The sequence below is a fragment of the Molossus molossus genome, unplaced genomic scaffold (genome assembly GCF_014108415.1).
Source record: "Molossus molossus isolate mMolMol1 unplaced genomic scaffold, mMolMol1.p scaffold_m16_p_18, whole genome shotgun sequence".
In the NCBI taxonomy this organism is placed as follows: domain Eukaryota; kingdom Metazoa; phylum Chordata; class Mammalia; order Chiroptera; family Molossidae; genus Molossus; species Molossus molossus.
Window position 1 is genome coordinate 56,981,951 of NW_023425353.1, and position 13,458 is coordinate 56,995,408.

Sequence of the window (13,458 nt, forward strand, 5' to 3'; positions counted from 1 at the left end):
TCCACACCCAGCGGAGCCGTTTGCACGTCTCGAGGGTGTGACGGGCACGCCGTGACGTCCCTCCAGAGAAGGGTAGGCGAGCACAGTACTACCGTTTTTGAGGACCTGGAGCCCTGGCGCGGAGAAGAGCGCCGAGAGCCTGGAGGCGGGACTAACATATGACTGATGTCCACACACGCCCATTGTCTTTCCGATTCCTTCTCAAACAAACCAATGAGTGCGACAACGGAGACGGCAACGTGCCCCCCGCCGCCAGAAGTTGCTCCGCCCCCTCCACTCGGCCTCCCCGGGTCGCCATGCTTGGTGTGGCTACAGTCTCGTGCGACTCTAGACTCTTCTCTGACTCTCCGGTATCACTGAAAAACTCATTCTTAAGCATTCCTTCCCGTGCACTGTCAATTTCCACCTTCTCGGGCTTCTTGCTCGCTCGCTGCGAACCCAGCCACACTTGAGATGGCAGCAGAGGGGGCGGGGGCCAAGGCGGGGCGTGACCGGCGCGATGACGTCAGCGCGTTGCGTGTCGGCAGGTGAAGGGAAAGTTTGGCCCGTGCGTGGGGCTGGGGTGGAGGGCGGGACAGAGGGGCCGGGCCCAGGCGAAGCTCCTGTCGCTGCTGCAGCGGAGGCCGAGGCCGGGACTTGGACCGGGCCGGAGAGTGGCGGGCGGAGAGGAGCAGGAGGCGAGGTCCGCCGGAGCTTCGAGCCCTCGCCGCTCTGCCCCGCGGTGACCTCGCACCCAGGCGCTGTCCGGACCCGTGGTTGTTCTCGAGGAGATTGGTGGGGTCGCGGCGGCAGCGGTTGGGGGTGGGGAGAGGCGCGGCGAGGAGAGGAGAGAGGTCAGCGAGTTTGAGGGAGGACCGAGAGCTGTGCTGCCGTCATGTCCGAGGACTCGAGCGCCCTGCCCTGGTCCATCAACAGGGACGATTACGAGCTGCAGGAGGTGATCGGTGAGAGCTGGCGCCACAGAGTGGGGAGGCACCGCTCTGGGCAGCGGGTGACACGCGGGATCGTGGGGACCTGCGGAGCTCGGGGAGCGCAGGACTCACAGATATGAATGGGCACTGTTTGGGCACGGGGTTGTAGGGCGCGTGGGTGAGGCTCCGGGTGTGTGCAGCGCGTGTGAGGCGGGTTAGGGGATTTTGAGTGGTGTGCCTGCAGGGCGGGGTGGGGTGGGTTTGAGGGGCTCGGGGGAGATGTGTGTAATTATAGATGTTTGAACCTTAGCGACAAATGTGTCTTGGAGAGAAAGAAAAGTGCAGGGTGGGGCAGGCCTTTACAAGGCTGTACAAAAGGGATATTGGAGTTGTGGACGGCCACCTATTTCGAGGATTGTGGGATAGGGTGCTTTAGTTCATTCCAGCATCGGTGCGAGAACTCTTGAATGCCCACGAAATGCCAGACAGTGCCGCGGTGGAGCTGGGGCTCCTCTCCGGACGAGGCTGCAGGCACCATACTGAGCAGCTTGGACATAACTTCCAACCGCTTGGGACCGACTTTGTAATCAGGGAGGTAGACATTAAATAAGTAAACAAACAGCAATAGGTTTGGGGCAAGTGCTAAGAAGGAAATAAGATGTTCTGATAAGAAATAACCTGGAGACCTGGTTAGGGTGATTTCAAGGAAAAAGCTTTTTTTGGAAGCATGTAAGTTGAGCACTGAAAGGTGAGAAGGAAGTTAAAGAATCAAGGTTTTTTGTTCCTACCCAGAGATGAGAAAATGCAAAGGCTCGGAGGAAGGAAAAAGCTTGATGTGTTTTAGGAGCTGAAGGAAGATTGGCAAGGATTGAAGGAAAGGTTAGGGAGAGGCCAGAGCTTAGGGACCTTCTCAGCCTTGGTAAGGATTTTGGAATTTTAAGTGTTACTGAAGAGCTTTAAGCAGGGACATGACATCCAGTGGGTCTGGCTGTTGTGTGTGGAGTGGATTTGAAAGGGGTCCAGGAATACCAGTTGGCATAGACCAAAACTTGCACATAGATTGTAGTTGTCAGAGAGGCACAGTGATTGGGGGAGGGGAGGGACTGTGGATGATGAGAGGAATATTTGTTGAACAACAATAATACAGTGACTTTAGAAATAAAAAAGGTATGTGTTTAGTTAAACAGAACTTAATCCAACTAACATGAGCAGACCCCTATGTATTGGAGGAAGGAGATTGTCTACTTTGCTAGATCAGCATCCTGTCCTAAAATTAGTTTTGTAACAAAGACTGGCTGAAAACTCACTAGCTGTCTTGGGGGTGTGAGTGTTTATTGGACTGTATCTGTCTTTTAGAAAAACTTTGTCATATTTCTTTTTTTCACTTCTTGTTTCAAAACAAATCTGGGCTAAGTTTTGTCTGAAAGACATCACATCTTTTTCCTTAAGTCACTTCATGGGCCTGTGTTCTTGCTGTGTCTTGACATGTACTGGTTGGCTCTAAAAACAGCTAGCCAGGTCTCTGTCTTGATAGATTGCTTCTGGGCCCCTCAGAGTTTCCTGTCAAAGAAAGGGATTAAGTGGGAGTTTCCAAAGTCATGTCTGAAAAGTAGAGTCCCTCTGATTGTCTTAGAAGAGAAGTTTTTACATTCATTTTTTTTTTAATTTTTTTTTCTTTATTGATTTTTTTAGAGACAAAGGAAGGGAGAGGGAGAGAGAGATAGAAACATCGATGAGAGAGAACATTGATTGGCCGCCTCCTGCATAGCCCTCACCAGGGATTCAGCCCACAACCTGGGCATGTGCCCTGACCAGAAATCAAACCAGCGACCTCTTGGTGCATAGTTCAATGCTTAACCACTGAGCCACACTGGCTGGGTGCTTGTGGCCATCCTTAATGCCATTGCTATTAAGGTGGCATAGGGCTCTAGAAATTTAGAGACTTGTGTCCTGAGACCAGGAGGGTGGAAAAAGGGGAATCAGCCCTCTGGGATAGGGTTAGTCTTTTTCTCATTCTCAGAGCCATGGATAAAAGTTTGTTTATGGGCCCCCAAAATAATTTTATGGGATCAATCTTAATGAATTGCTTTAAAGAATTTACATTGTTGCCTGGCTGGTGTGGCTCAGTGGTTGAGGGTCCTATGCACCCAGAGGTTGCCGGTTTGATTCCTGTTCAGGGCACATGCCCAGGTTGTGGGCCTCATTCCCAGTGAGGGCATGCAGGAGGCGGCCAGTTGATGTTCTCTCTCATCGATGTTTCTGGCTCTCTCTCTTTCTCTTCCCCTCTCTCTAAAATCAATAAAGAAAAAAAAGAATGTCCATGTGATTTGATCACCTTATTTTAAAAAATAATTTTACTGGCCCTGGCAGGTTTGGGTCAGCGGTTAGAGTGTTAGCCCACCAACCAATGAATCTCAGGTTCCATTCTGGTCAATGGCACGTACCTGGGTTGCAGTTCATCCCTGCCCTGGTTGGGGTTGTGCAGGAGGTAACCAGTCGATGTGTCTCTCTCACATTGATGTTTCTCTCTCTCTCTCTCTCCCTCCCCCTCTCTCTCTCCCTCCCTTCTACTCTATCTGAAGATAAATGGAAAAATATCCTCACATGAAGATAAAAAATAATAATAATAGCTTTACTGCTCTGGCTAGTGTGGGTCAGTTGATTTAGCATTGTCTGTGCACCAAAAGTTGTTGCAATTTCTGTTCGGGGCACATGCTTGGGTTTCTGGCTGGATCCCCAGTAAGGGGTGTGCAGGAGGCAGCTATCGATGTTTCACTCTCACATCAGTGTTTCTCTCTCTCTAAAAAATCAATTAAAAATAAATTTATTGAAGTATAATTTAATATTATAAAATTCACCCATTTTAAGTGCAACATTTAGTGATTTTTAGTAAATTTACTGTGTTGTGTATCAATCAGCATAATCCTGTTTTAGAATATTTTCATCACCTCATTGAGATCCTTTGTGCCTGTTACAGTTAATCCCTGTTCCCACCCCCAGCCCCAGGCAACCACAAATCTACTTTCTGTCTCTATAGATTTGCTTTTTTTGGACATTTCATTTAAGTGGGTTCATATAACATGTGGTCTTTTGTGTTTGGCTTCTTTCACTTAGCATAGTATTTTTCACTTTTTAAAACAATTGTAAGGAAGTATAAGTTATATACCATAAAATCCACCCATTTTAAATGTATCATTCTATAGTTTTTTAGTAAATTTACAGAGTTGTTCAGTCATCACCACAACCCAATTTTAGAACATATTCATCATACCAAACCGATGGCTCATGTCCATTTGCAGTCCTTGTTCCCACCCCCAGCCCCAGGCAACCACAAATCTACTTTCTGTTTCTATAGATTTGCTGGACATCCATGTAAATATAATCATATAATATGTGATTCTTTGTGTTTGGTTTCTTTAATTTGGCATAATGTTTTTTGAGGTTCATTCATGTTGTAGTATACAGTGTTTTCCCTTTCTATTGGACAACACTTGATGGACAACAGCTTTCTGCTTTTTGGCTGTGAACAGTCACATCAGATCTTCATGTGAACATGTTTCATTTTTCTTGAGTGGAATTGTTGGATCATATTGTAAATTTATGTTTAACTTTTTAAACTGACTGCACCATTTTACATTCCCATTAATGATGTATGAAAGTTCCTGTTTCTTTATCCCCCTTGCCAGATTTGTTTGTAGCCATCGTAGTGGGTGTGAGGTGGTATCTCATTTCGATTTTGTTTTGCATTTCCCAAATGACTAATGATGCTGAGCATCTTGTCATGTGCCTGTTAATTAGCTTTGTATATATCTTCTTTGCTGAAATGTCTATGAAATGTCTATTCAAATCTTTCGCCCGTTTGGATTGTTTTCATTTTTCTTTTTGCATTTATCTTCAGATAAAGTGGGAAGGAGAGAGGGAGAGAAACATCGATGTAAGAGAGATACATCTACTGGTTGCCACGCACACAACCCCAACAGGGGCCAGGGATGAACTGCAGCTGAGGTGCGTGCCCTTAGTGGGAACCGAACCTGGGACTCTGGTCTGCGGGCCGACACTCGCTGAGCCAAACCAGCCAGGGCTGGGTTGTTTTCCTATTGAGCTATTGGGGTTTGTGTATGTATTCATTGCCCTTAGTGGGAACCGAACCTGGGACTCTGGTCTGCGGGCCGACACTCGCTGAGCCAAACCAGCCAGGGCTGGGTTGTTTTCCTATTGAGCTATTGGGGTTTGTGTATGTATTCATTCTAGATAGGAGTACTTCACCTGATACATGATTTCACATATTTTCTCCAAGTCTGTAGCTTGTCTTTTTAGTTTCTTTCTTCCTTCCTTCCTTTCATTTTTTAAATGTTTTTATTGATTTTTTTTTAGAGAGAGATAGAAACATCCATGTGAGAGAGAAACATCGATCAGCTGCCTCCTGCATGTCCCCCTACTGGGGTTGAGCCTGCAAGCCTGGCATGTGTCCTGACTGGGAATTGAAGCGGGCCCTCTCAGACCTTGGGACTACGCTCAATCCATTGAGCCACACTGGCCGGGCTCTTTTCAGTTTCTTTCTTTTTTTTTTTATCCTCACCCGAGGACATTTTTTCATTTTTTGTTCAGATAGGTGGAAGGGAGAGAGGGGAAGAGAGACAGAGAGAAACATTGATGTGAAAGGTACACATCAAGTGGCCGCCACCCGCACAACCCAACCAGGGCCGGGGACAAACTTCAACCGAGCAACCGAGATATGTGCCCTTAGCGGGAACCAAACCCAGGTCTCTCTAGACCGCAGGCTGACGCTCTAACTGCTGAGCCAGACCAGCCAGGGCTCTTTCCAGTTTCTTAATGGTATGTTTTAAAATATAAAAGTTTTGAATTTTGATATGAGTTTAATTTATCACTTTTTTCTTTTAATTGATTGTGCTTTTGGTATTGTAGCTAAGAAATCTTTACTAATCCAATATTACAAAGATTTTTTCCCCCTGTGTTTTCTTCTGAGTGTTTGAGTTTTAGCTGTAACACTTGGTCCTCTGATAACATTTTGAATTAATTTTTCTGTGTGGTGTGAGGTAAGGTGAATCATCTTGTTTTACAGATGAAAACACAGACATAGAAAGGTAAATGACTTGTAAAAGCCATAGAGCCAGTATTGGTGTCCAACTCTCCTGTTTCCCATTTCAGGACCCTTGTTCCTATGTCTGTATTTGATTGGTTTTTGGATATAAACTGGAAGATGGTGGTCAAGTCTGACAGATTAGAGGAATATCTTTACAATGAAAAAAAATCTGACGAGCAACTATTTTATTGATAACCCTTTTGGATGTAGTAGGATTTGTTCTCTTTTGTGTATTCTATTTTGTAATTTTTTTAAATGCTCTCCCTCTCATTAGTAAGTTCCTGTCACTCCACTCCTGACACACTCTCACCCCATCTTCCCGATAGGGAGGGAAAAAAAGATTTTCCTTGAACTGCAGCTTAGTATAAGTAGTAAGGCTCAATAAATCAGTATATTCTCTTTGTTTTCTTTATTGATTTGAGAGAGAGAGGAAGGAAGAGAGAGAGAGAGAAACATTGATGAGAGAGAACATCGATAGGCTGCCTCCTGCATGCCCCCTACTGGGGATTCGGCCCACAACCTGGGCATGTGCCCTAACTGGCAACCTCTTGGTGCATCGGTCGACGCTCAGCCAGTGAGCCACACCAGCCGGGCAAATCAGTCTATTCTTATTCCAACTTTGCTTTCATACTGAAATGTTTGGAATACAGAATTTTGTAATAAGCTGTTGTTTTCAAAATAAATCTTGATTTCTTCAGATTACCCTCAGTTTTTTCAGGAAACAAATGATTGGAGTCCAGAAAAAATAAGGTTGGTGGGTGTCATTTGAATTTTCTGTTTTCAAGGGATTTTATTTTAAGGAAATGGTATAATAATGTCTCCTTTTTCACCAAAGCACACATATTTATTTAAACTGTAATTTTTTTTCATGTGTGCTGCTTAGTACTCTAATATTTATGGGGTTAATATTCCTTACATTCTGTTTTGTTCTCTCATTTTCTGGCAAAATCCTACAGAGAAAATTTCTTTCCTCAAACATAATAAAAACATACAGATTGCGAATTCAAAGGACTTCCGTTTAAAGAATTTTATTATCTTAAATGTGCTTTGGCAAGATTTCAAGTTCCTTAAGTATATTTACTTGTAAAAAATGTTAGTACTGTTCTCACTATAAGTTATTCTTCTTTTCAGTATTTTTGAGATCCTTTTTAACCCCTATTATTATGTCAGGTGTTATACTGTATTTGACATGTTGAAGCAACTGTAAGAGTATGGGATTTGGGGTTAGACTGACCTGAATTCAGATTCTGGCTTTCCTGTTAGAACCTGTGTGATCTTGGGCAATTTATATAATTAGTTTTAGTGTCAGCTTTTTGTCTGTAAAATAGGATAAGGGTACCTATGTCTTTGGGGCTGATATGTGGATTAAGTGTAATTGTTTGTAGAAAGTGTTTAGGTTGTATTAAATGCTTTATAAAATGGTTGCTGTTGTTATCTCTGACATTTTTTTCTCCTTTTTGTCCTTACATTTCCTAAGTTTTGATAATGCCATGAAATATAAAGTATGACTTAATTTGAAATCTTGTAACAAATATTTTGAATCTGCTTTAATGCTATTGGAAAATCGTTGCAACTTTTTTTTTTTTAACTTCCAGATCTCATTCCAGTTTAGATGTATTTAAGAATTTGTTTTTTTTTTTTTTTATTTTTTCTATCCTCACCCGAGGATATTTTTCCATTTTTTGTACAGATAGAGAGGGAGAGAGAGGAAGGGAGAGAGAGTGAGAAACATCGACGTGAACGGACACATCGAGTGGCTGCCACCCGCACGACCAACCAGGGCCGGGGACAAACTGCAACCGAAGTACGTGCCCTTAGCGGGAACCGAACCCGGGTCTCTCCGGACCGCAGGCCGACGCTCTAACCGCTGAGCCAAACTGGCCAGGGCTGTATTTAAGAATTTGTATTGGACATGCTAATACATCTGTGTGAGGCCCTGCCCCCCGTGGTATTGCCAACAATATGAGATGATGGCAAAGTGGGAAAACAATCTGTCGGGGCTGTGCCGTGTACCTTTTATTGGAATGCATCTTGAAAAGTCTCAGTAAATATTTACTGTTTACCTCAGACTAGATTTAGAAAATCTTTCTTAAAATCGGTTCTTAACAAGGTATGATTCATCTAGCTTTGACACTTGGTGAAGGTGACCCACTAGCTTGATTCTTTACCCTTTCCTCTTTTATTTTCATTAATTGTTTAGTAGCCACACATTTTGATGTCTAAAATAGTGGTTTACAAATGTGGATTTTAGGATTCCACCTCTAGCCCCTCCATAAATGTGAAAGACATCATGCTCTGTCGACAGTGATGCTTAATGGTTAGTGTATTTTCTTCCCTTGATTGGGAGACTTAGTTATGTTGACATTTTCAATAAGGCTGGCTTTGGGCCAACAACCTCATAGGGTTGAATCAAACAGGGATTGTATTTGACTGCATGTAATGGAAAATAAATAACAGTAGCTTAATGAAATACCACCCCCCCTTTATATAACAAGGAAACTGGAGTGGCACCCAGGCTCCTAGTTTTTCACTCCATCGCACTTAGCACATGACTCTCATTCTTATAGTTGCAAGATGATTGTCCCACCTATAGCCTCCTGCCTGTGTTCCAGGCTGAAAGAATATACCAAAAGGACACAGGCACGTGACAACTTAGTTGGCTCCCTTCCCTTACTTTCCTGGAAGCCTTACTCAGTGACTTCTATTTCTTTTATAGGCCAAAACTGTGTAATTGGGCCATTTGCAAGGGAGGCTGTGAAATGAAGCTTTTTAGCTGGGTACATTATTACTTCAAACAAAGTTGGGTTAAAGTTTTGTTGTTAAAGAAGAAGGGAAGATTGTATGTTGGATAGGCAACTAAAAGTGTTGGTCTTGGTTTTTATTGTTGTTGGTGTTTTAAATTACAATAGTTAAATATGATATTGCAAGTAAATAATTTAACTTGACATGTAGTATTCAGTTAATAAATGTTAGCTTTAACCTAAAGAGGCAGCTGCCTACCAATTAAGAGCATGGTGTTTGTTGAAACATCATGTAGTTCTTTCTAATTTATGATCTAAGTCTTACAGTTGCTTACATTGCTTTATATGATCAATAATACCTAACTCATGAGATTATAGTGAGAATTAGATAGAAAAAAGAAAGAAATACAAGTAAAGAAAGTGCTCAGCATAGTACTTGGCATACAGAGCAAGTGTTCGATAAATGTTAATACTCATGGTGGTAATCATGAGGTAATGCCCATAATACTGGACTGTTTTAGTGTTTGTTCTGCCCCAAGCAGTAATTTTTTTTTTCTTGAAAATATATGCCCCTACTTGATTGATTAATTTGTTCAACAAATATTGAACTTCTATGTGTCGGGCACTGTTCTGGATTGTGGAGATAAGCAGTAAAGAAGACAGACAAATCCTTACTTTTTTGGAGTATATAATCTAGTGGTAAAGGACAAAAATAAAGCATTCTGGTGTGTAATGTACTGCAATTCTGCAGTTAAATAGCTAGCTAGCAGAGGACAGAAGAATGCAAGAAGTGGGGATGCAGGGAACGGTGCATTGAGATGCACAACAGTGCACAGCAGTGGAAGTTGGAATTAGGATGTCTTACTGGAAATGGTCGTATACTTGCCATTATATAATTCTTGAAGTTAGGCTGATGCTTATTAGAGGGCATTGGAGCAGAGCAGTTTTCACCCCTTGACTAAACCACTTCTAAAAATACCTTTTACACATTTGCATGTGTATTTGTACTGAAATAAAAGTTTTATAAAGTAACATTTTCTTCTGCTACATGTAGTGCATACTGATGTTTTCTACTTAATTCTATTTACTATAAGAACAATGATGATTGAAGCCAGTAAGCTGACTTATAGTTTGAAAAATTCCACATGAAGGAACCTGCTTTAAAGAAAAGATGAAATATTTTCAAAATTAGCATCTCTAATTCTGTTTGGTGCAGCCACTGTGGAAAGCAGCGTGGGGTTACCTCAAAATATTAAAAATAACTACCTTATGACCCAGCAGTTACACTTCTGGGAGTATATCCGAAGAAACCTAAAACACTAATTCAAAAGAATATATACTCCTCTATGTTCATTGCAGCGTTATTCACAATAGCCAAGATCTGGAAGCAGCCCAAGGGCCCATCACTAGATGAGTGGATAAAAAAGTTGTGCTATATTTACACAATGGACTACTACTTGGCTGTGAAAAAGACGGAAATCTTACTGTTTGCAACACATGGATAGACCTGGAGAGCATTGTGCTAACTGAAATAAGACAGAAAAAGACAAGTACCATATTATTTTACTGATATGTGGGATCTAATGAACAAATTAAACTAACAACAAAATAGAAATGGACTCATGGAGAGCAGACTGACAGCTGTCAGAGGGGAGGGGTGTTGTGGGACTGGATGAAAAGGTGAAGGTATTAAGCAGAAAAAAAACCCAAACTCATAGACACAGACTTCAGTATGGTGATTACCAGAGGGAATGAGGAGTGGAGAAGGTAGAAGAGGCTATAGGGGGGATAAATGGTGATGGAAGGGGACTTGACTTGGCTGGTGAACACACAATACAATATAGAGATGATGTATTATAGAATTGTACACCTGAGACATAAAATTTTAACCAATGTCACCCCAATAAATTTAATAAAAAAGTAAAAATAATTAAAAATTTTATTTTTCAATTTTAATTTACATTCACTATTATTTTGTATTAGTTTCAGATGTACAGCACTTTTTATTTTTTGTTTTATTTTTTAATTCTTTCAAAAAATTAGTAGTTAAGATGATTATAAAATCATTATAAACTACTAAAGGTAGTTTTCTCTATCCTCATATTTATATTATTAGTTGCTATTTTCTGTAAAGTAAAATTTTTTCTTATGAAAGATAAAACACCATTGGCTGTACTGAATAAGTGGTGTTGAAAGTAGTGAATTTTTACTGCATTATCATAATCCTTTATGTTAATATCTTAAAATATTTTTCAACTGCTGAACAATATTTTGGCATGTATTTTAGGAAGATCATATAATCAATGAAAGTGCTAGTTAGAATAGAAGAATTGGAGCCTACAAGTCTCTATCATCAGGTGTGGAAAATGTTAGCAGCTTGTCTTTTGTAATTTGTTAAATTATACCAGCATTTACTATCTTGCTCCTAGGGAGATTTGTTTATTAAGTGTGTGAATCTTTTGAGTGACAAAAAGATTGAGTGACTTTTGTATATAAATAATTAATACCCTGTGTTTTATTATTAGTGAAATTAATTCTGTGTTTAATGATGGCTTGGAATTAATAACTACTAAACTTAAAGTCAGATATTTCTATGTTTATATTATTAACTCCAGCATGGTTTTGGTTTATGTAGGACATGACATTAATTTGTTTAAGGCTAGTATTTCAGGGTTTATGTGTACGATAAATAATTACCTGGGGGTAGTATAACCAGTTTGAGAATTAATACTGGTTAAAAAGAATTCCATCATATAGTACTTTTGTGAAAATTAAATTGTAAAGAATCAGGGACCACATCTGCTATTAGACGTCTGTTATCTGGGATCAAAGGTACTCTGTAGAGGTCACATTATATCTTCTGTGACTTGAGAATGCCTATCATCTTAGGCAGACAGATATGTAACCTGCAACAGCCTCTCAACTGAAGGTAAAGGAGAGAGTTGTTAAGTTTTCTTCTGGGTTTACACACAAAAGGAATTAGGAGAGGAAGGGACCAGAGAGGGAGAAAACCCTGGCAAACACTGACATTCTGCCTGACTTTGACTCACACTCCTGTGTAGGGTAAAGAGAGCTCAGCCAAGAAGCAGACAGACTATAAACTATTTCCACAGTGGCCCATTGGTTCATTTTTATCAAGTGATGTATTAGTGTTCCTGAACTAGTTCAAGTGCACTATTGGATGATGTCATTGAACGGTAAATGTGTTCTTGAATATTGGATTTTGTTTTGAATTTTGCATTATATGAAGTTTGTATAAAACTTTTACTTAGTTTGTTATAATTGTGATTTGGGTCTGTCCATGTCAGTGTTGGCTATGGTTGTGTGTGGGTGGCTTTAGTTGAGGATTTTCAAGTGGATGTGAATGTAACACACATCCCGTTGAATTATATAGTTATATATGTAAATTGTTTTCAGTTTTAATATTTGTAGCACAATATTAAAAATTTGATGCCATAATTGAAGATTTTAAAAAATTTTCTTTATTGATTTTAGAGAGAGAGGAAGGAAGAGGGAGAGAGAGATAGAAACATCGATGAGAGAGAACATTAATTGGCCGCCTCCTGCATGACCCCCACTGGGGATTTGGCCCACAACCCAGGCCTGTGCCCTGACTGAGAATTGAACCAACAACCTCTTGATACATAGGTCGATGCTCAACCACTGAGCCACACCGGCCATGCTTGAAGATTTTTTAATAGCAGCTTTATTGAGATATAATTCATATATCATACAATTTTCCCTTTCAAAGTGTACACTTTTGTTTATTCACATAGTTGTGCAACCATCACCACTCTAGTTCCAGAACGTTTTCATAACTCCAGAAGGAAACTCCATATCCATTAGCAGTACTCCACACTCCGCCTTTCCTCTGACCCTGGCAACCACTAATCTGTTCTATGTCTATTATGTTTACTATTTCAAGAGTGTTACATAAATGGGATGATAAAATACGTAACTTTTTGAGATTGGCTTTTAATGCCCTTGAGGTTCCTTCAAGTAATGTGCATATCAGTGGTTTGTTTATTTTTATTGCTGAATAGTATTCTTCTGTATGAATTTAGTTGTGTTTGTTTAACCATTTATCTGTTGAAGGATATTTGGGTAGTGTCCAGCTTTTGGTTATTGTGAATAAAGCTGCTATTAATATTCATATACAAGTTTCTGTGTATACATATGTTTTTATTTTTCTGGGATAAATGCCCAAGCATACAAATTCTGAATTCTTTAAATCCATTTTTATTTTTAAAAGAAATGGTGAGTTTTCCAGAATGGCTATACCAGTTTTTATATTTCACCAGCAGTGTATGAGCGATCCAGTTTCATCATGTCCTCACCAGCATTTGGTGTTATCATTAAAAAAAAATTTTTTTTTAGCCATTCTGATAGGTTATCCCATCTCCAACGAATTGCTTTTGCACCTTTGCCAAAAATCAATGGTGTACATTGGTGTGAATCTATTTCTGGGTTCTCTATTGTTGTGTGTATGTGTGTGTGTGTGTGTGTGTGTGTGTGTGTGTGTGTAGTCCTCTGCCAGTGCTGTACTGTCTTGATTACTGTTAGCTATATAAGTCTTGAAATTGGGTAGTATGGACCCCTTTGTTCACCTTCTTCACTATTGTGTTAGCTATTCTAGGGCCTTTCCTTTTTATATAAACTTTAGAATAAGCCTTTCTATATGTACAAAATACTTTGCCAGGAT

General features: G+C 40.5%; 1 protein-coding gene across 1 annotated transcript in view; it reads left to right on the forward strand.

Moving 5' to 3' along the window:
• Positions 1-540: 540 nt before the first annotated feature.
• Positions 541-13,458, forward strand: part of OXSR1 (oxidative stress responsive kinase 1) — an 82,321-nt gene continuing 69,403 nt past the window's right edge. The window contains exon 1 of the mRNA XM_036266389.1: positions 541-944. Within this exon, the coding sequence (XP_036122282.1) occupies positions 875-944 (70 nt within the window). The 5' untranslated portion in view covers positions 541-874. The remainder of the gene's footprint in view (positions 945-13,458) is intronic.